This window comes from Artemia sp. Qi Xiang Cuo, chromosome 21 (assembly GCF_049724085.1).
Source record: "Artemia sp. Qi Xiang Cuo chromosome 21, ASM4972408v1, whole genome shotgun sequence".
Lineage (NCBI taxonomy): Eukaryota > Metazoa > Arthropoda > Branchiopoda > Anostraca > Artemiidae > Artemia > Artemia sp. Qi Xiang Cuo.
The window spans coordinates 15025222-15049755 of record NC_142814.1 but is presented as its reverse complement, the minus strand read 5'-3'; the positions used below and the strand labels follow the sequence as shown (position 1 = coordinate 15049755).

The 24534-nt window shown below is 34.4% G+C and overlaps 1 protein-coding gene across 1 annotated transcript in view; it reads left to right on the top strand.

The window, feature by feature from the left end:
- Positions 1–19556, top strand: part of RYBP (ring and YY1 binding protein) — a 52945-nt gene extending 33389 nt beyond the window's left edge. Inside the window, exons 3-4 of the mRNA XM_089106619.1 lie at positions 10843–10965; positions 16664–19556. Of these exons, the coding sequence (XP_088962745.1) occupies positions 10843–10965; positions 16664–16871 (331 nt within the window). The 3' untranslated portion in view covers positions 16872–19556. The remainder of the gene's footprint in view (positions 1–10842; positions 10966–16663) is intronic.
- Positions 19557–24534: the final 4978 nt, after the last annotated feature.

The following is a 24534-nucleotide window of genomic DNA, read 5'->3' as shown; positions in this document are numbered from 1 at the left end:
GTGTAAAATTTTCCCTCAGAAATCATCCCTCCTCAAGAATTTTCCTCCAAAGGAAGATCCTCCCTATTGAAATCCACCCCAAGCACAACCTCCCCCACCCCCTGAAAAAAATGTCTGTATATTTTCCGATATCTAATACTATATGATATGATCTGATTTATTAACACTAAAAGCCCTACTGGGCCATGGTTAATACACATTACACTTAAAAAATAATAAACATGTATATGTAAACAATGGGTAAATTTCACTACTTACCATCCTCTCCCCACGGACTGTGGGTGGGGGGTCATTTTAGCCCTAAAGACATAATTATTTTATCTTTCAACTATACTGAACAAAATGGCTATCTCAAAATTTTGATCAGGTAATTTTGGGGGAAAATGGGCATGGGAGGGGGCCCAGTTGCCCTCCAATCTTTTTGGTCACTTAAAAAAGGTCACTAGAACTTGTGATTTTCGTTCAAATGCGCCCTCTTTTGATCTTTTGGGACCATGACTTCAATACGATCATCCCTAGGAAAATAAAAGAAAAACAGATAAACATGTCTGTTTGATAATAAACAAATATTACCTGTTTTCTGGCAAAAGTAGCAAAATTCCCCATTTTTGTATATAGGAGCTTTAAATTTCTACAGTACGGTTCTCTGGTACGCTGAATATGATGGTGTGATTCTTAAGTGTGAATTTTAGGGGTTGTTTCCCCCCCTATTTAGAAAAATCAGGCAAATTTTCTCCGGCTCGTAACCTTTGATGGGTAAAACTAAACTTGATGAATCTTATATATTGAGAGTCAGCATAATAAGATGATTCTTTTGATGTATCTATTGATATTAAAATTCCGTTTTTTAAAGTTTTGGTAACTATTCAGCTGAGCTGCACCTTACTTACAGTTCATTACCACGAACTGTTTGATGTACTGTCTTAATCTAGAATTTATTTTTAAAAAGCACTAACTTCAACCAACTACCAAGTATTTTCAACAAAAAACATGCTAAGCCATCTACCTGGCTTAGCATGTTTTATTGGCTTAGATGGCTTAGATGGCTTAGACAGTTTTTTTTTAAATGACTTGTCAGCTTGTTCACTAAATCATTGCTTTTTTTTAGTTGGTTATCAGAAGTTGGTTGATGTCAACACTTGTAGAAATAGCTGATTAAATTATCCTATGTTCTTCGGCTTGATTATCCTCCTCTTCTTAAACTTTTTTAAGTGAATTTTTTTAGCTTCTTCTAGAAATCTTTTTAAATTTACCCTGGCTCTCCTCAACCTCCTGCTCTTCATGCTATATTTTGACACCCCCCTCAAGGATTTAAGAACAAATGCTCAAACATAAGGGGAATGTGAATGGAATTAAAAGGATTTTTCACTGTGCCTGAAGAACCAAAGAGCTCATTTACGCAGTTTTGCTTTAAACCAGAAAATTTTCAGTTCAAGTGTTGTAAAAAGCAGTTTGTGAATAAAATATTTCCAATTATCTGGTAACTCGTAGATTTTTCGGGGATTAAAAAAAAAAGAAAAAAAAAGAAAAAAGAAATGAAACAAGCTGGTTAATACATCAGTACTTGCTCTTTTTTAGTTGATTATCAGAAGTTTCTGGTCCAAATATCCCCAAATGTCCAAATGTAAAATCCCCTGGTCCAAATGTAAAAATAACTGACTGTATTATCCCACATACTTTGGTTTGGATTATCCTCCTCTTTTTAACTTTCTGAAACAAATCTTCTTTAGAGTCTGCTAATAAGCCTTTTAGATCTTTGCTAAAATCCACATAGTATAGTTCACAATCAGAGACCCAAAAATTTTATTCTTTCTAAAAGGCTCTTGTCTCATCCCCATTGATTTTCTTTTTACTGATTTTTAACAACAATTCACTAAAAAAATTTACTGTTTGTTGAATTTTCTTCCTGTTTCATTCAAACATTCAAGGCAAATGAATCTTTCAGATTATAATCCACTTTTAAATTTGTTTATAATATTTGCGTGTGCTATAATCTTATTATTATCTGAACTTGGTTTCTTATTCAATTCTTTATCAATTTTCCAATATCTTATTATCTGACTATTTATCATATTATCCAAATTTGGTTTAAGGCACTGGCGGATCCAGAAGGGGGGCCTGGGCCCCCGAAATTTTTTCTGGCACCCTCTTTCCATGTTTTTTTCTTTTGTTCACGCTTATTTTTAGAATAAATTTTGTCAATTTGGTCAATTATTGGCACCTTTGTCACATTCCCCCCCCCCAATATTTTGCTCATTGGCGCCCTTGTCACATTGCCCCCCCCCCCCCAAGGTATTGCTCTAGATCCGCTCCTGGTTTAAGGGGCTTTGTATTAAGGTATTAACAGGCACAAGCATTCCAAAGTGGGTCAAAACATTACTTACTTAAACTGAATGTGAAAGCTGTTAAGCCATATACAAAAAATAAAACACGCAATTGAAAGTCGGTCAAAACATCACTTACTTAAACTGAATGTGAAAACTGTTAATCCATATACAAAAAATAAAACATGCAATTGAAAGTGGGTCAAAGCACCACTTACAACTGAATCTGAAAGCTGTTAAGCCATATACAAAAAATGAAACACGCAATTCAAAGTGGGTCAAAACATTACTTACTTAAACTGAATGTGAAAACTGTTAAGCCATATACAAAAAATAAAACACGCAATTGAAAGTCGGTCAAAACATCACTTACTTAAACTGAATGTGAAAACTGTTAAGCCATATACAAAAAATAAAACATGCAATTGAAAGTGGGTCAAAGCACCACTTACAAATAAATGTGAAAGCTGTTAAGCCATATACAAAAAATAAAACACGCAATTGAAAGTGGGTCAAAGCACCACTTACAACTGAATGTGAAAGCTGTTAAGCCATATACAAAAAATAAAACACGCAATTCAAAGTGGGTCAAAAAATTACTTACTTAAACTGAATGTGAAAGCTGTTAAGCCATATACAAAAAAATAAAACACGCAATTGAAAGTCGGTCAAAACATCACTTACTTAGACTGAATGTGAAAACTGTTAAGCCATATACAAAAAATAGAACATGCAAATGAAAGTGGGTCAAAGCACCACTTACAACTGAATGTGAAAGCTGTTAAGCCATATACAAAAAATAAAACACGCAGTTGAAAGTGGGTCAAAGCACCACTTACAACTGAATGTGAAAGCTGTTAAGCCATATACAAAAAATAAAACACGCACTTCAAAGTGGGTCAAAACATTACTTACTTAAACTGAATGTGAAAGCTGTTAAGCCATATACAAAAAATAAAACACGCAATTGAAAGTCGGTCAAAACATCACTTACATAAACTGAATGTGAAAACTGTTAAGCCATATACAAAAAATAAAACATGCAATTGAAAGTGGGTCAAAGCACCACTTACAACTGAATGTGAAAACTGTTAAGCCATATACAAAAAATAAAACATGCAATTGAAAGTGTGTCAAAGCACCACTTACAACTGAATGTGAAAGCTGTTAAGCCATATACAAAAAATAAAACACGCAATGGAAAGTGGGTCAAAGCAACACTTACAACTGAATGTGAAAGCTGTTAAGCCATATACAAAAAGTAAAACACGCATTTGAAAGTGGGTCAAAGCACCACTTACAACTGAATGTGAAAGCTGTTAAGCCATATACAAAAAATATAACACGCAATTGAAAGTCAGTCAAAACATCATTTACTTAAACTGAATGTGAAAACTGTTAAGCCATATACAAAAAATAAAACATGCAGTTGAAAGTGGGTCAAAGCACCACTTACAACTGAATGTGAAAACTGTTAAGCCATATACAAAAAATAAAACACGCAATTGAAAGTGGGTCAAAGCACCACTTACAACTGAATGTGAAAGCTGTTAAGCCATATACAAAAAATAAAACACGCAATTGAAAGTGGGTCAAAGCACCACTTACAACTGAATGTGAAAGCTGTTAAGCCATATACAAAAAATAAAACACGCAATTGAAAGTCGGTCAAAACATCACTTACTTAAACTGAATGTGAAATCTGTTAAGCCATATACAAAAAATAAAACATGCAATTGAAAATGGGTCAAAGCACCGCTTACAACTGAATGTGAAAGCTGTTAAGCCATATACAAAAAATAAAACACGCAATTGAAAGTCGGTCAAAACATCACTTACTTAAACTGAATGTGAAAACTGTTAAGCCATATACAAAAAATAAAACATGCAATTGCAAGTGGGTCAAAGCACCACTTACAACTAAATGTGAAAGCTGTTTAAGCCATATACAAAAAATAAAACACGCAATTGAAAGTGGGTCAAAGCACCACTTACAACTGAATGTGAAAGCTGTTAAGCCATATACAAAAAATAAAACACGCAATTGAAAGTGGGTCAAAGCACCACTTACAACTGAATGTGAAAGCTGTTAAGCCATGTACAAAAAATAAAACACACAATTGAAAGTCGGTCAAAACATCACTTACTTAAACTGAATGTGAAAACTGTTAAGCCATATACAAAAAATAAAACATGCAATTGAAAGTGGGTCAAAGCACCACTTACAACTGAATGTGAAAGCTGTTAAGCCATATACAAAAAATAAAACACGCAATTGAAAGTCGGTAAAAACATCACTTACTTAAACTGAATGTGAAAACTGTTAAGCCATATACAAAAAATAAAACACGCAATTGAAAGTCGGTCAAAACATCACTTACTTAAACTGAATGTGAAAACTGTTAAACCATATACAAAAAATAAAACATGCAATTGAAAGTGGGTCAAAGCACCACTTACAACTGAATGTGAAATCTGTTAAGCCATATACAAAAAATAAAACAAGCAATTCAAAGTGGGTCAAATCACCACTTACAACTGAATGTGAAAGCTGTTAAGCCATATACAAAAAATAAAACACGCACTTCAAAGTGGGTCAAAACATTACTTACTTAAACTTAATGTGAAAGCTGTTAAGCCATATACAAAAAATAAAACACGCAATTGAAAGTCGGTCAAAACATCACTTACTTAAACTGAATGTGAAAAATGTTAAGCCATATACAAAAAATAAAACATGCAATTGAAAGTGGTTCAAAGCGCCACTTACAACTGAATGTGAAAGCTGTTAAGCCATATTCAAAAAATAAAACACGCAATTGAAAGTCGGTCAAAACATCACTTACTTAAACTTAATGTGAAAACTGTTAAGCCATATACAAAAAATAAAACATGCAATTGTAAGTGGGTCTAAGCACCACTTACAACTGAATGTGAAAGCTGTTAAGCCGTATACAAAAAATAAAACACGCAATTGAAAGTGGGTCAAAGCACCACTTACAACTGAATGTGAAAGCTGTTAAGCCATATACAAAAAATAAAACACGCACTTCAAAGTGGGTCAAAACATCACTTACTTAAACTGAATGTGAAAGCTGTTAAGCCATATACAAAAAATAAAACACGCAATTGAAAGTCGGTCAAAACATCACTTACTTAAACTGAATGTGAAAAATGTTAAGCCATATACAAAAAATAAAACATGCAATTGAAAGTGGGTCAAAGCACCACTTACAACTAAATGTGAAAGCTGTTAAGCCATATACAAAAAATAAAACACGCAATTGAAAGTCGGTCAAAACATCACTTACTTAAACTGAATGTGAAAACTGTTAAGCCATATACAAAAAATAAAACATGCAATTGAAAGTGGGTCAAAGCACAACTTACAACTGAATGTGAAAGCTGTTAAGCCATATACAAAAAATAAAACACGCAATGGAAAGTGGGTCAAAGCACCACTTACAACTGAATGTGAAAGCTGTTAAGCCATGTACAAAAAATAAAACATACAATTGAAAATGGGTCAAAGCGCCACTTACAACTGAATGTGAAAGCTGTTAAGCCATGTACAAAAAATAAAACACACGATTGAAAGTCGGTATAATCATCACTTACTTAAACTGAATGTGACAACTGTTAAGCCATATACAAAAAATAAAATATGCAATTGAAAGTGGGTCAAAGCACCACTTACAACTGAATGTGAAAGCTGTTAAGCCATATACAAAAAATAAAACATGCAATTGAACTGAATGTGAAAACTGTTAAGCCATATACAAAAAATAAAGTATGCAATTGAAAGTGGGTCAAAGCACCACTTACAACTGAATGTGAAAGCTGTTAAGCCATATACAAAAAATAAAACATGCAATTGAAAGTCGGTCAATACATCACTTACTTAAACTGAATGTGAAAACTGTTTAGCCATATACAAAAAATAAAACATGCAATTGAAAGTGGGTCAAAGCACCACTTACAACTGAATGTGAAAGCTGTTAAGCCATATACAAAAAATAAAACACGCAATTGAAAGTGGGTCAAAGCACCACTTACAACTGAATGTGAAAGCTGTTAAGCCATATAAAAAAATAAAACACGCAATTGAAAGTGGGTCAAAGCACCACTTACAACTGAATGTGAAAGCTGTTAAGCCATATACAAAAAATAAAACACGCGATTGAAAGTCGGTCAAAACATCACTTACTTAAACTGAATGTGAAAACTGTTAAGCCATATACAAAAAATAAAACATGCAATTGAAAGTGGGTCAAAGCACCGCTTACAACTGAATGTGAAAACTGTTAATCCATATACAAAAAATGAAACACGCAATTGAAAGTCGGTCAAATCATCACTTAATTAAACTGAATGTGAATACTGTTAAACCATATACAAAAAATAAAACACGCAATTGAAATTGGGTCAAAGCACAACTTACAAGTGAATGTGAAAGCTGTTCAGCAATATTCAAAAAATAAAACATGCAGTGCAAAGTCGGTCAAATCACCACTTACAACTGAATGTGAAAGCTGTTAAGCCATATACAAAAAATAAAACACTTAATTGAAAGTGGGTCAAAGCACCACTTACAACTGAATGTGAAAGCTGTTAAGCCATATACAAAAAATAAAACACGCAATTGAAAGTCGGTCAAATCATCACTTACTTAAACTGAATGTGAAAACGGTTAAGCCATATACAAAAAATAAAACATGCAATTGAAAATGGGTCAAAGCACCACTTACAACTGAATGTGAAAGCTGTTAAGCCATATACAAAAAATAAAACACGCAATTGAAAGTCGGTCAAAACATCACTTACTTAAACTGAATGTGAAAACTGTTAAGCCATATACAAAAAATAAAACATGCAATTGAAAGTGTGTCAAAGCAACACTTACAACTAAATGTGAAAGCTGTTAAGCCATATACAAAAATAAAACACGCAATTGAAAGTGGGTCAAAGCACCACTTACAACTGAATGTGAAAGCTGTTAAGCCATATACAAAAAATAAAACACGCAATTGAAAGTGGGTCAAAGCACCACTTACAACTGAATGTGAAAGCTGTTAAGCCATATACAAAAAATAAAACACGCGATAGAAAGTCGGTCAAAACATCACTTACTTAAACTGAATGTGAAATCTGTTAAGACATATACAAAAAATAAAACATGCAATTGAAAGTGGGTCAAAGCACCACTTACAACTGAATGTGAAAGCTGTTAAGCAATATACAAAAAATAAAACATGCAATTGAAAGTGGGTCAAAGCACCACTTACAACTGAATGTGAAAGCTGTTAAGCCATATACAAAAAACAAAAGACAGTAAAAACTCGCAAAAAATATCTGTGTATGCTTAAGTTTAAGTACCCGCTTGCTGAAACTATGGAATTCTCAAAATTGAAACAAAAAATCTAAAAAGCATGTAAATTATTTAATAAGATAGTTAAAAATAAAAAATAAAACTTTTCAATGCAAAAATAATTTTAAAAGGTCGAAAATTTCGGCTTCAAATATGGAAGCTTTATCAACAAAAAAAAACGACAACAAAAAGAACTAGCCTAGGTAGAACATAAAAGAAAAATACAACATATGCTATACAAAAAATAAACAAAGGAAAACCCACATTTAAACATGGTCTGATATGGTAAAGCAGGAAAGTGCAAACAATCAAACAGTTCGTGGTAACGAACTGTAAGTAAGGAGCGACCCGGCTTAATGGTAACCGAAACTCTAGAAAACGGTATTTTGATACGAATAGATACATCAAAAGAATCAAGTTTTAATGCTGATTTCAAATATACAAGTTTCATCAAGTTTAATCCTACCCATCAAAAGTTAGACGCCTGAGAAAATTTGGCTGATTTTCGAAAAAAGGGGGAAAGACCCCCTAAGAGCTACATAACCTTATTGAAAATCACACCTTCATATTATGCGTATCAGAGAACCCTACTGTAGAGGTTTCAAGGTGCCATCTACAAAACTGTGGAATTTTGCATTTTTTGCCAGAAGAAAGATCACGGGTGCGTGTTTATTTGTTTGTCTGTTTGTTTTGATTTTTTTCCTCGGGGTGATCATATCGACCCAGTTATCCTAGAATATCGTGGGAGGGCTCATTGGAATGGAAATTAAAAGTTCTAGTGCCCTTTTTAAGTGACCGAAAAAATGGAGGGCAACTAGGCCCCCTCCCACGTTCATTTTTTTTCCCAAAGTCACCTGATCAAAATTTTGAGATAGCCATTTTGTTCACCATGTTCAAAAATATTATAAGTATGTTTTTTAGGATGACTTAATCCCGTGAAGCTCCCGGGGGGAGGGCTGAAAGTTATGAACTTCACCCAATGTTAACATATAGTATTGGTTATTTGGAAGTATACAGACGTTTTCAGGGGAGATTTTTCCTGGTAGTGGGGGGGGGGTGGTTCGGGGGTTATGTGGGAGGATCTTTCCATGAAGGAAGTTTTCATGGGGGAAGGGACATTGCTATGAAGGGGACGCCGGACTTCCCAGCATTATTTAAAAAAAGATCCGAAATTTAATATAAAAAAACAAGTATTTCAACTGCAACAGCAGCAACATCGAAACTTTAAACGAACAGAAAATATTACATATATGATTAGGTTCACCCTGTAGTCAATGCCTCGCTCTTTAAGCCAAAGATTTTTTAGTACTTTCATAAGAGCTATTTATTCTAATTAACGGCCTTTGTGATTAAGCGGTCATTTTTAAAGAATTGGAACAAAATTCGAACTTTCGCTTAAAGAGCAAGGACGCAGATACACACCTAACTGCGCCATGCCTGTCCCCTCCTCAACGCCTCGCTCTTTACACTAAAGTTTGACTCTGTCTCACAAATTCCTTTTTTAAAACAATAAAAAACTTTAGCGTAAAGAGCGAGGCGTTGAGGAGGGGACAATCCCTGTCATATACGGAATAATTTTTGTTCGTTTTAAGTTTTAATGTTGCTCATTACTTTCAATTTAAAAAACTTTTTTTTTTTATTTAATAATGTAACAAGGCAAGATGTCTGCTATAGTTCGACTATTATATTTTTAAATTATTTTCTGATGTTGGATTCTAGCAAAATTTAAAGTCTTTTTATTTAAAAATCTTGGATATATACTGCAGGCTAATGAGCTATTATGTTTGAAAAATTGATTGAATCTTTTGCAATGCTAATCGTTGGCACAAGTTCAAACTTGTTTAGGGGTTGATTATGCAAAATTTCTTGATTTTCCTTATTGTTATAAATATATTCAGCTCGGTCGGGTTTTTTTTTGTATTAATATATTGTAAATTGGATTTTTAATATTCCCCATCATCTCTGTTTATGCTAATCTCCTTATACATAATTTTATTAATATCTCTAAAACTTTGTAATAGCCCAACACAAAATCAATTATTTTCCTTCTGTCAAACATTACGTTATGGTGTGGAAGATGAAAGAGATGTTCTGTAGCTGCTGAATCAAAAGTTTTTGTTTTTATTATACGTACTTTAAGGAATAATCTATTGATAGTTTCTTTTGTTGTATCTTTCAACAACAGTATCTTTCTAAATTTTGTTGCGTTCTCCCAACATAAAATTTTCCACATGAACAAGGTTTTGTTTGTGAAATTCTTTTTATTTACCTTTTGTTTATTACTTTTTATTTATTTACTGTTTTATTTAAAAAAAATTCTTTGATTGAAAAGTTTCAGTTTTCTATGAATGTTGCAATAAGTAATCATAGATGCAACAGTCCTGGCTCTTTGGGGAATAGGGAAAGCTCAAAGTATTGCACTTTAGAAAAGGGCAGGGCTGTCGGGAATGCAAAGAAACTATATTTTTAGCTGATAATTTTTCAGAGAAGGGTAGAGATTTTTCAGAGAAGGGAGCCACTGGGTTGCCCATCTATGAACCTTAACTGCCTGATAGGTTCAAAGATAGGTTCTCGCCATCACCGCTCATTACTGACAATAAACACATCAAATCTAATTTTTGTTTGATTTTTTCTATTTTAAATTGCTGCGTGAAAGAATCTAAGGATTTATCCTTGTAGGCTCCACAATGACATTGGTCATACATATTACAGTTGAATTGTTGTTTCATATGTTTTCCAATCATGCTTCCACTTAAAAGTATTCCACTTGATGGCAAATCTGACCTTGTAATAATGGGTGGACTCACCTTTTATCGTTTCCTCTTGTGAAGGAGCTCTGAGGTTTATAACTCTTAAAAAAAATGTGACTTAGTTGTCGTGTTCAACAGGACGTCTTGATGGCCTTTTTTGAGCGACTGCTCGCAGTGGTCTCTAGTAGTTGGCAGAGGAAGGTGACTACGAGAGTGTGATGCAATGATGACATCTCCTCAAATGCGTTTAGAATTTGTGATTACTTCTCCTGCTCAGGTTTTTTTTTAATTAGATGTAGGCTAGCCTTATCCTTATAAGCTAATGGTTTTTTTTCCACCTTTTATTGGCTGGAGACTCAGTGTGATATCCATTTTATTTCTTTAATACTCTCTCTTTCAGAAAGCCAAGGCCAAGTAACCAAGTAGTCCAATCCGTGTCTAACAGTCCAAGTCCACCGAAAAACTTTAAAAAAGAAAGTATGACGAAACGATTCGATGACACAACACATGCTCCAAAAAAACAGTAAGTATTTTACCTACTGACATCTATGTTTAATGTAGGATGTTCTCACTTGGCAAATTAATAAACAACTTAACACAAACAACAGAAGAAAATGATAAAGAATGATTCCAATTTTGCCAAAATGATAGGCAAACCCCCTTTCAACCCCTTATAGCAACCCTTTTTTGAAACTCCTGTGAGTACAAGCTTAGGATACATAGACTTTGCTCATCCACAGAAAAGTGTTGAATATATAAGTAAACGGTTTATTTAACTGGCTTAAAAAAGGGTGTTAATTGGCTAATAAAAAAATGGTAATTAATTGGTTAATTGGCTCTTGAAGGCTTGAAAACAACGGAATATATCAGGGCTCCTTTTATGGAAGTTTACGAATGTCGGGGGAGGGGGTATATTCATGTTTTAGATAGTAATTACACGAAATGTTGCAAAATCCAGAAAGAAAATGACAAATTTAAACTTTGGAAACTACAAGATTGTGAACATAGTGCCATCACCTTTGCGAACCCTTAGAAAAGAGACAAATAAAAATTGCAAAAATAATCATTTTTACATTACGAAAGTGCTTAAGAGAAATAATTATTTATTTTCGCTCACTAATTTTAAGGCTATATTCTTTTGAACCCGAAACAAAAAGTGCGCGGGCTAATTTAAGAAAAATGCCTTTGCTCAGATTTTAAACCAGAGATATGAGACTCGTTACCCACCGGCCGTGTTGTCAGATTTTACAGCTTCACTGTGAATAGAAATATTGATTACTTTCGTTAGGAACAAAAAGTAATTAGTGTTAGAACAAATTAGGATTAGTTTGCAACGTGCTGCCAGTTTGCATCGTGTTGTATATTTATGAAAAGAAAAGTTGAAAGAACTTGCAATGGGGCTGAAAAAGCAGCTAGTGATGTTTTCTAAAAATCCGCAAAAAAAAAACGAAGCAGCTTTGCAAACAAGTTAAGTATTGTCAGAACTTATTGCAAAGCTGCCAAAATATTTTACTGAAGACTATTTCATAAGAATATGCCTGATTGAGACTGCCCGAATACTGTCCTGCAAACGTGAAGCTGTTTCAGTCAATTTCGTTGTCCTGCTATACTATTCTGTAAGGATTACTGACATGGCTGAAAGTATAAATGATTAGATAAAAAGGAAATAACCAAATTATGAAAGATTTTCCATCGCATGTCGTTAAAGCCCGACATTGGAGGCATGGCGCAGTTAGGTGTGTATCTGCGTTCTTGCGATATAGACTTCAGTACGTTTGAAGAATCGTTGGAGTTAATTTCAGTAGATGATACCACCACGGAAAATATGATTTTAGTTGTGTTTACGTCCTTCCGCAAAAATCTCCCACTGTTAATGACGACTGGTGGTGCCATCTTCCATGGCGACTGGTGGTACTCCTTTAATTTTCGGGAAGAGCCAGGGCTTCTTAATTTTAAGGCATACTGTTACAACGCAAGCAGAAATTGGCGAATAACCGAAGTCAGTGTAATCTAGACTTAAAAGAAAAAATCAAGGAAGTTTGTGTGCCTGAACTTTACAAATATTCACCAGTAAAATTTGGAATACTAGATAGATTGATTTACTCGACTCTCAAAAATTCAACAATAAATCTGAACAATGAAGGCAAATGTATCATATAGCCGGGAAAGCAGAGAGAAGAAAAATAAGAATGAAAAAACACGCATACACACTGACTACCCGCCGGAAACCATGCCAGAGTTAAGTACCTTGTGCAAATAGTAATACAAACATAATTTCGGCTTAACTCTGAAACAGTCACCATACGAGGGCATACAAAAAAAAAAAAAAACAAAAAAAAACAATGGTTTAGAATTTATCCAAAGGCACCAAACAAGTTACGCTTTTTAAATGACTAAAGTAGGGCATTCTTGGAAGCATCTCAGAAAGCCAGGGGCTATTTTTTAAAGTTAACATATGAAATAATGTCTATATTTAAAAATACGCACAGGTGCGAGTAGGCATTTTTGTGCATGTCCCCAATCAAATCAAAAATTGACTGTAGTTACTTCAAGCTGGGGTTGAAAGTTAAATAATTCTTAAGGTCACAGTGGCGATTTCACTGGCTGCAAATATCCTCGTTCCTTCTTCTTCACAATTTATTTTATTTTCTAAAACTATAGTATTTCTCCAGTGATAAAAAAAAACTTGTGCCACTTGAGCCTTGTGCCACTGCCACTGTGCCAGTATCAGGCCAGAAACGATAAATCAGAATTGTAGTAGAATTGTTTTTTTTATTATTTTTTATATAAATGCCTTACTTGTTCTCTATATAGTTTTACATTTTTAAATACAATATGTTACGTGCTAGTATTTTCGTTGTTATTACTGTTTCTAATCCAAATAGAAGGAAGTAAACATATTTCCACTAAAGCTGAAAGTTTCATTGGGCCCTCTTAAACTTTTCTCTCTAGATTTTAACTGGCCATGCATATTTGACATTCACGCATTCATATTTGACAGTCACACGTAATATTCAAGCATTTTGTGTTTGACAATCATGCAGGGCATTCACGTTTCTTTATATTTGACAGTCACACATTGCTTTTGACACCTATAATCTAAATAATCAAATGATGCATTATATGTTTGAGAGCTATGTATAAATTGTGCGTGTTTTATGTTTGGTAGTCATGCCTGACGTTCGCGAATTTTATATTTGACAGTAATGCATGACATTCACGCATCCATATTTGACAGTCACACGTGAAATTCAAGCATTTTTTGTTTGACAATGACACACGACATTCACGTTTTTTAATTGACAGTCACACATTGATTTTGACACCTATAATCTAAATCACCATGTTTGAGAGCTATGCATAGATTGTGCATGCTTTATATCTGATAGTCATGCATGACATTCGCGAATTTTATATTTGACAGTAATGCATGACATTCATGCATTTTATGTTTGACATTCACGCATTTTATGTTCGACTGTCACGCACAACTTTCACGCGTTTTATATTTGACAGTCACGTATTGATTTTGATACCTATATTCTAAATTATCAAATGAAGCACTATATATTTGACAGTCATACATGCAATAGTAAGATTGTCCTACTTTTGCGTGTTTTTTTATGCCTTCTCAACGTATTTTTCAATGAAAAAACAGTCGTAAATATATTTCAAGAATACAATTGATTAAGTTAATGAATCTTAACCTCAGGTGTCGAGCAATTGCACATTTGTTTTCTTTCGTTGTTACTTTGAAAGTGCAGGGCTGTAGAAGAAAACGTGCAAAAACTTTAAGAGGAAACATTAAATTTTAAAGTACTATAAATAAGTAATAAAAAAATAATTGATTGAATTCTGTGTCATTAGATTCATCTTGAGTGACAAGCGAATGATGACTGTTCACAGTTGAAAATGGCTCGTACGTCAAAAATGGAAGATACACCAAGAAAATTGAGGGGGAGGGTGCCCGATAAAAAGGATTACGTTGATGCTGTAATTAGATTATTCAGTCTAAGATGCTTAGAGACATAGAAAGTTTTTGTTAAAAATAAACCCTCTGCCGCCAACTGAATTTTGAACTTGCATACTTGCTAATTTAACCTGATAAATCGAAATAAGTTTCATATTGATATAGTGTCATTTCTTCAAAATTTAAAGTTTGAGTCTGCGCAAAAGGTAGGCTATAGCTCAATAGCCTATTCCATTAATGGTTTCACTTTACCTGTTCTTTTTACAAGAAGCCAATAGTGTTAGAATAAACATTCCTGTGAAACTTAACAAGAAATAAGCGATTTTTTTTTCTTTTTCCCTGAGAGAAATTTTTTGGAGAGGTTTGGCAGAGGTTCTTTGTAGACACTTGAGGTTTTGTTAGATGTAAGTACTATCAGTAGCATCATCTTTTTATGTCACACTTTAAAATAATTCTGTCATGTTCACTTATTTTTGAAGGTCACCATTAGCTTCTATTATAAACTGGAGCTTATGTAAAGGTCCACAGATAGCACGCAATCTTCTGGTGTCATTATTGGCCAAAATATGAACTACAAAATCCAGCATGTTTTGGGATAATAACGATTGATAATAACGACCCCTCAGAGCTTAGTAAAGAGAAAATTTGGTTTTTCTTTTGCTTCATCTAAAAGTATGAAACAGTAGATTTTTTTAATATAAAAAAATTAAGGTTTGAATACGGAAAACAAAGAAGAAATCTTTGGGGGTGGTATACTTTTTTCAGGGTTGTGTTACAGTCGCTGTGATGTACCAACTTTTCACTTCATGTGCTGTCAGAAATAAAGATTAACCAATTAATTAACACTTGTTTTTATCTATATAGGTATAGATTGATGTAGTTATCGTCAATATTGTGCTTTTTCAATACAATGATACTAGTGGATATAAATATTGTAACACTTGCTAAAACAGCAATACTGATTATATTACTTATTAAAGAACAATCTTCGGCAATCTGTCATCCTTCATCCGCACAACGTGCCCTAACCACCTCAACCTTTCTTTCATTATAGCCCTAGAGAGCGGTATTGAACCACATTTTTCGTATAGCCTATTGTTTGAAATACGGTCAGTCAGCTGAGTACCCAGAACATTCCTTAAGCAATTTCTCTAGAAAATATCTAGCAAATCTTGATCTTCTTTTCGGAGCACCCATGTTTCCGAACTATATTTGACCAGTGTCATCACTGTAGCTTCTAATATTTTAATCTTGGTTTGCAGACTTATCTTCCTATTCTTCCAAACTTTTTTTTAACTGTGAACAAACATTCTGAGCCTTGGCTATTCTACTTTTAACTGCTCCCACCGTCTTTACTAATAATACTACCAAGGTAACTGAAGTTGCCCATCTGATCAATCGTTTTGCTACCCAACGTCACCTTTTGATCTTCACTTATCCCTAGCCTTAGTGACTTAGTCTTCTGGACAATTATTTTTAAATGTGATGGGAAACCTTGAACGTGCAAAACCTCTAAAAATCTACTCACTTTTCTAGCACTCTCATCAAGGTCCCCTAAATCGCTATCATGGCAAAAGCTCGTGAGACTTTTTTCTTTCCATTCGATTTCTTGGTATCCCATCGCCCTGCCTGTACTTCGTACGACAATGTCCATCAAAATAATCCATATATAGGGGGATAGAACCCAACCCTGCTTAACTCCTGATTTAATACAAAACCACCTGCTAACCTCATTTCCTACCTTAACTGCAGCAGTGTTATTCTCGTACATATCACTAATCACTTTAATGTATTTGTCTGATATACCATACAAGGATAATATCGTTGCTAAAGCTATTCTATCAACAGAATCGAACGCTTGCTCATAATCTATAAAACTGAGGACCAAAGTTGTTTGACAACTCAGGCACTTCTCAATTATTAACCTGTTTGCTTATACACTTTTGTGAATACCAAAGACAAAAAAAATTGCCCCTTTTCCCCAAACACAAAAAACTCCCTCCCCCCCCCCGAAAAAAAAGGATCTTTTCGTGAAAGTTCTACCTGGATATCCCGAACGTGAGAGGAAACAGTGCGTACTCTCTTGTAATGACCCTAAACCAACTTAACCTCGATTTTAAAACTAGCCCTAAGAAATATAGGCTTCAGCTGCCCTTTGTATACCCTCGCGTGATTGGCTAGGTATTGTGGATGCGTACAATTTTGTTAAGTATTATTAAGAAATGCACTAAAATGATTTTTGTTCTTATAGAAAGTCAAGAACACGGCTAAAAAACATCGACAGAAAATCAGCCCAAAGAAAGGAAATAACAGTGAATAACGTCACAGTTGTAATAACAGAGTATAAATTGAAAAAGGGAAAGTCGGATACGTCCAGTCGATCTAGTAGTAGTCGAGCGAATTCTGATGGACCGAGTGGAGATTTTTCTGACACAAGTAGTGATACTAATGATATTTAGTTTTTTTTTATCTTATTTAATCTAATTTATCCTGCCATCACCTATCTGGATAAGTGCAGTATTTTACCGAGTGATATTGTTCTGGTGCTTAATCTAGATGGGGCATTTCGACAACTCTCCATGGATTGTGATTTAATATAAATTATCAATTTACTTATTATAAAATGAACCATGGTGTTAATGCATGTGATCAATTTAATTTATGCTAGAAACTAATTATGCTAATTTTTTTTAGGATATTGGTGTGCAGATTATGTTTAGCTTTTAATGCTTTAAAGATTTTTTTTTAATATGAGCTTGTTATTTAAGGAAGAAGAAGATAAATAAGACCTAGGAGAATATTGATGTCATTGAATATCCTCATGACAAAAAATATACTGGTTTATGTGTTGTGGGAGTGTTAGAAGATTTTCTAGCGTAGGTAGGCTTATAAAACTACCTAATCTAGTACGTAGGCTTATAGGTTTTCATGTGTGGTTTTAAACACAAAAAGTTGTGTTTTTAGGTCAATTTTTTGTATTTCCTTAGGGGTATTCCCTTAAGATCAGTACATAAAGTTTGAAAGAATTATCATATGTACATATGACATACAGTGGGGCCAATGCTTTGAAATAAACTTTACCAGTTTTCTGATTAAAATTGTACCTCAAGAGATTAATTTGTACCATCAGAACAAGAGGTAAAAAATTTGCCATAACAAGAAATAAAATTTCGACAAATTAAAACTTTAGCAAATACGCAAGTCAGAAATGACCAAGTAAAGCCAAAATACACCAAAAAATTTCCAACTCTACCAGGGCCTCTAAATCGTACCAAAACAATACAATTGTACGGCATTGGCAACGCTGATGACATATGTTGTCCAGTTATTGTAATTTTGTATTTTATTTGATTGTTAATGTTTGATACTCGACCGGTTTAATACACGTTTGCCTTTCTTGCAGGTCCACTATAAGTGTAAATCTGTGGCAGAATTACTCTATGTTAATTTTCCGTTTAAAAAAGAAGGTAAAGTAGTAAGTGGAGATTTCTCTCTGTAGAAAAAAGCTTATTACGATCTCAAGTACAACATTACTACTATATAAGCATATAAATTGAGGTCAAGCAAACCTTTTCTACTACTACTAACAACTTACTGAGACACAAACCAGCATGAGGTGACTGTAACTGCGCACCCTTCTCCACCTCCAGTCTATTTAAAGCTTTACTCTTTACCCCCTCCCAATTCCTAGCATGTGAAGTGAGGTCGAGCAAACTTTGCTACTACTACTAGTAGCTCATCGATGCACCAAGCTGTATGTGGCAAACACAGATGTGTACCATCCTCCTCCACTCCCAGTTTATTCAAGGCTCTTTACTCCCTTCCATTTGCAAGCATATAAAGTGAGGTCAAGCACACTTTTACTACTACTACTACTAACAACTTGCTGAGACATAAAGCCGCATGAGGTGACCACAGCTGCGCACCTTCTCCCTCCACTTCCAGTCTATTTGAAGCTTTACTCTTTTCTCCCTCCCATTCCCAAGTAAATGAAGTGATATCGAACAAACCTTTACTACTTCTACTAACAGCTCACTGAGGCACCAAGCCGTTAGTGTTGCGTACCCTCCTTCTCCACTCCCAGTCTATTCAAGACTTTACTCTTTACCCCATTCCATTTCCAAGCATATAAAGGGATATCAAGCAAAACCTCACTACTACTACTAACAATTCGTTGAAACACCAAGCCGCATGAGGCCAACACAGCTGCGGACGCTGTTCCTTCTCCCCCAATCCATTCAAGGCTTTATTGAATACCCCCTCCGATGATGTTTCTGTTGCCTTTAAGTCCTACCCGTATGACGTCTTCCCAGCCCATTTGGTGACGATCTGATTTTCGTTTTGCCCCGGATAGATTGCCGAAAAGCTGAGTCTTTGGTAATTGGTCATTTTTATCTGTAACACGTGTCCTAGTCATCTCAACCTTTTATAGCCCCAGAATATGGGATCAAAACACTTTTTCATATAGCTTAAAGTTTGACATACAGCCAGTTAAATAAGTACTTAAAACTATCCAAAGACATTTCCTCGGGAAAATATTTAACAAATATTTTTCTGCCTTTCCAAGTGCCCAACTTCTTCGTACTGCTTACTATTTAGTATATGATCAGTCAAGCAAATATCTAAACAGATCTCTCGACCATTCCTCTGGAAAACATCTAGTATATCTTCCTCAGCTCTTTGAAGCTTTCACGTTTCAGAAACATGCTTGACCACACTCGTTAGTACTCAAGCATAATAGTCAATATTTAATTGAAATAAGTTCTTTGGGCATCAAAATTGAAAACATACCACATAGTTTTGTCAAAATTAAAGAAATGTCACATTTTTTTGTCAAAATTGAAAAAGTGTTACATTTTTCGGGACATCAAAATCGAAAAATGTCACTAAAAGGAATTGCATTGAGCATCATGAAACATACCCACATGAGTAATCCTAAAATGGGATATTGGCTTGTGCGTAAGAATTTATTTCGGTGGAGAGAGAGGGGAGGGGTCATTTTGGGATTGCTCCAAAGGGAAAAACGCAAAAGCAGGCAAATTAGCCAAATTATTAGAATATTGATGCACATTTATTGAATAAGTTTTTCCGAATTCTCAAATTGAAATTTTCCTGTCACATAGCACTGGAAGTAAAATTTCATCCTCTTAGGTTTTTGGTCAGTTTTTTTTTTTTTTTTTTTTTTTTTTTTTTTTTTTTTTTTTATAACGAGATTAATTTGTAATTTTGCTCATTGTATCGACATCAAGGCGAATACATCTAATTTTTGGGAGTGCAGGAGGAGGAAAGCCCCCCTCCTTGTGCATATACTTCACGAAATGTGTCCTAAAATTGAAAGACTTCTTTGATAAATTGCTGAAAATTAAAGAAAGTAAGCTAAGGAAAAAACCTTTTCTGGATTTTGTTCTATGAAGCTGTTGGTGATGCTGTAAAGGAAAGAATCATTTATGCGATTTGCCTGTAAATTTATCTAATAATCCCTCATATAGACTAATTTACTAAGTCTGATGACCATCTAATGCTTAGAAATTATAGAAGGATCTTTACCAAAGCTAGAACAGACCAAATAGCTCCCGAAATAACGCCATACTGTAATACCAAGAATAATAAGGGAAAGAATTATGCTTATGTGAAAGTTAGTAAAACAACTTGGGATTTTGCTATTTCAAGAAAGATGGTCTTTTCATGAATGAAGTTAGATTTTCTGATCAATTTAAGGTAAAACTTTTCAATTTTAAGATATATATGTTTTTAACGGTTCAATTGAAATATTCAAACGCATAGGGGGAAAAATCCAAAAGCCTTAAAACATTCAATGATTCAGATGTAGAATTGGGACGGGTGCTCCCCGCGACTGCTTAATCCATCCATGAAACAAAGTTCCACAAGGATTCATCCCATTTTAAGTGTAGTACGATTATTTTCAGCAAAATCAAGACAGTTTGAAATGTCCAAATTGTAAAAACCACTTCTCCTAGCCCTTTCAAGATCGTTGTAATAATTTTATATTGCTTAGTACTATTTGAGGAATTGTATTATACTATTGAGGAAAACTGTTAGCTCAAATGGGTGAAGCTTAAAATGTGCAGTAATAGAAATCTATGACTCAGTTTGGTCTATATTAGCAGAGGGTGGAACTCTAGATATTTCAAAGACTGATTTTGACTCGAAGTAATTATACTCAGCAAGGTATCTGTTTATCCGTGTTTGGGGTGCGGTAAGATCAAGGTAGACAAATGTGCGGAATACAGTTTTGTGGTGTTACTTTTTATTGCACGCTGAAATGTTTTAAAGCGAGCGGTAAATTGTCAAAAATGTGAAGTTGTGCGGGGGCAAACCAAAGGTAAAATATTTATGTTTATCCGTATTAAGTTTGTTCTGGTTAGCATCCCTAAGCCGTTATACATCATTGAAACGAATTTATCACAGAGCTCAATAAGCATCACTGAAATCACAAATATGCATCTCTGAAAAAAATACTTCACAATGCTCAGTAAGCATGCACTGAAACCAGAAATATGCATCACTGAAACCAATGCATCACAATGCTCAATAAGTATCACTGAAATCACAAATATGCATTATTGAAACCAATGCTCATTAAGCATCACTGAAATCTCCTCTATGTTCTCGACTTTCTTTCCGTTTATGTGATTAGCTTACAACTAAAATTGAACGAACCCGAGTTTGCCTATTAGATAAGTTTCTGGACTTCGAGTAAGCCAAGAGCCCTTTTTGTAATCATCCTTCTGTCTTCTTCTCGAAAAAGATCTGAGTGTCTCCTTTTTTTCAGTAGAGAGAACACACTGCTCATTTGTCGATGTGATTTTTACAACCTCATTCTGCAAAATTTCATTCTGAGGCATGTTAATAATGTCTGCTTGGAAGCTACAGCAGACAATAATGTCTGCTTGGACAATAATGTCTGCTTCCAGTAACAGTAGTATAGTTTTGAAAGGCAATCGGCAAATAAAACACTTGCATCCACTAATTTACTGCTTTTGCTGCACTCTTAAGTCCTTTATTGAGCGAGAAGTCAAATTTCAGCGTAAAGAACGGGGAATGGATCAAGGTGGTAATTCCCTACATATGCTGGATAATTTGTGTTTCTTTTAAGCTTTGATCTTGCTGTTCAGTTTCAGTGAAAGATTCAACTTTTATTTTGTATGAAATCTTTTATGCTACATATGAAATACTTCTGCATAGTGATTTGGAAAATCTAAGCGTAAAACTTGTCTGCTTCCAAGCAGACAATAATGTCTGCTTAAAAGCTACAAAAACCTCTGCTATTAAAGGTTTTCAATCTTTTTGGAAGTGCCCATTTATTGCAAGTGTTTGTTCTTGTAAATCGTTCAGATCGTGATATATCCAAACTACCAACCTATTTCAATTTAATCTCATGGGTAGGGTTTATGGTTTTGTATTAAAACGTACTATTTCCATAAAAAATTTTTGTATCGGGTCTATTAACGTCTCTTGTAAGCGCACTACCTTTTTTGTAGTAGTCACTTTACTGTCCACTTCCGAAAAAATATGAGAGAGGCCATTCTCTGCTCTTTTCAAAGGGAAGCAAAAGTCAACTTTAAAATTGATGTTTCTATGAGAAAAATTTCTTTGGTAGAAAGATTCGTGTTCTTTGCTTTCTTTGTCATACAACTCAGATATGATATGGAAAATTAGGATAAAATAAACCTTTGGACTGACAAATATAATGGCGTCCGATGAACATAGGTTGAAGACTAATGTCCGCCACAAACAGATGAGTAAGAGGACCCTCCTCTTAAATAAGGCTTTAAAAGGAAGTTAAATTCAGATTTCAAAATCAATGCCTCTGTCAAAGTATTTCCCTTCGTGGAGGGATTCTTTTTTCATGGTGCTTTTCTGAGTAATATTCTCAGAAATGTTATTCAAAATTGGAGACAAGATAAACCTTTGCGCTGTAACAAGATAATAAGGATATACAAAAATAGGACATTGTCTATTTTCAACCAATACAAAAATAGGAGACGATTCTATCCTCTTAATTAGGACCTAAGAAGGAATTATGTACCATTTTCACTTTCACCAAATTCAATTTATTAATTTTAACAACATATCTTCTAAGAGCATGTTACAACGCCACAAGGTTAGTTATCCACCTAATGCCCTGCCACATTATCGTGATACTCATCGGTAATTGGACGTAGTTGGATGAATAAAATCACAATTACGCAAGGCTACAGTGCCAGTAGTGAATCCCATGCGCAATTGGATGAGTTGAGTAATGCTCAAATTTTAAGCTTAATCTGTACGATTGAGCAATCATAGTGAAGAGTTTGAGAATAACTTTTTCCGAATTATAAAAAATTTGAATATCAGTTTTCAAAATAATTTATGAATCTGGTGAACAATGCCTAGCCATTGTATTAGATAATGATTAGGACATTGTTAACTTAGGGTTTCAAACCAATTCATTATCATTCAATTTTCTGTTTTAAAAGCGTGATATTTAAATCAAGGAAACTCGCAAATCATTTCTGAATCTTGGCTTGTTCCACCACAGGAGTAACTCATTTCCCTGGATGTAATTTTCCCAAGATAATTACGATTACTTATCTATCCTCCCGTTAGTTAAAACTTTGGTTAACTAAAAAACAAATGATGTTGGTTATCCTTATTTATATATTGGGAAATAATCTGGTACTTGTAGGGTGTCAACTTTTCTTTTGTTTAACGTAATTATTTAAATAGTAGTGGAAGGATTTATTCATAACTAGCTTACCCGTCGTGGAGCCGAGCTGTTGGCGTTCTGGACGTGGACACCCTCTAAACTTAGTTAGAGTTGACCCAGCTCTAAATGGGTACCAGGAGAAATACGGGGAAGGTAAACAGGAAGGGTGTGCAAAAGCACAGGATGGCTGGCCCCCCGACTCCCCATTGCACTTCCTGGCTGAAGAATCGTGAAACGGAGATCAGCAACGCCGGTTTGGACTACAGGTTCTAATGACGCATCCTTTACTCTTTGCGCGCTGCTGCGATCTAAAAAGAAACGAGATTCAAAGACACAAACATTAAAACAACACATTGAATTTTGTTTATTTTAGTACTATTATTTATTTATTCGGGTGCTTTTCGATATTCAATATTTTTTGTTTTTGTTTCGTCTCATGTGTAGACGAACAGATCAGAAGGGTTTTCCATGCATGTAGTGGCCACATGCAGTTGTCTTTGTGAGAAGCACGGGTTCTCCAGATCTATTCCACACACTTGCAACATTTGTCCTTGTTAGTGACAATCGTATTTAAGAGGTCCTGAAAAATAAGAATCTCTTTTATTGGTTTAAATAACGATCATATTTTAAATTTAAACGTATTTTGAAAAATTATGTTAGGATATCGACTTAACCGTTAGACGTTGTTGTGCGAAGAGTATTCAACAGATTAAGAGGGCCTTTGGGGGGGGGGGGTATACCCAAAACCTTTGCAAGAGTGTACTCAACAAGTTCTAAGTTTCTTGGCGTTCGGATGAGCAGTGTAGTAATGCATACTGGAGAGACTGACACCTATTTGTTTTATTTATTGGTTTTGTTTATTTATTGGCGGTTATACAAAACAAAGGTACAAACATAGAAGTTTTAACTCATTTTCGATACTCTTAATTTTATAACAGCTAATAGAGAATGAATCTAACAGGCTGAAACGTGCGTGTACTATCGCCTTTTTCCTTTCCCTTCTCCTCTTCTTCTCAATAGGAGATGTGAAAGCAGTGTTTCAGAATTAGGCTTTGCTATGTTGGTTTATTTGCTAGTTCGGTTTGTATGTTGATTATTTATTTATACATGAAACAAGCGTTTGTTGAAGGGAGATTCACAGTTTGCTAAAGCTTTCAATAAAGTCTACCCTTCGCGATATACTGCTTTGGGAAGTTTTCCCTTATTATGAAAATTCTAATTGCAGCCTCTTTGTGGAATCATTGTTTCTGATTAATTTGCTTTTGGTCAATAGCGTCTAAAATAAAATAGTTATTTTTTTGAATTTATTATATAGAAAGTTCTCAAATTTACAATAATAAAAAATTAGGTTCAAATCGAATTGAAAAAATATCGTCTTCTACATATATTTTGTTATGATTTATTGGTGTTTT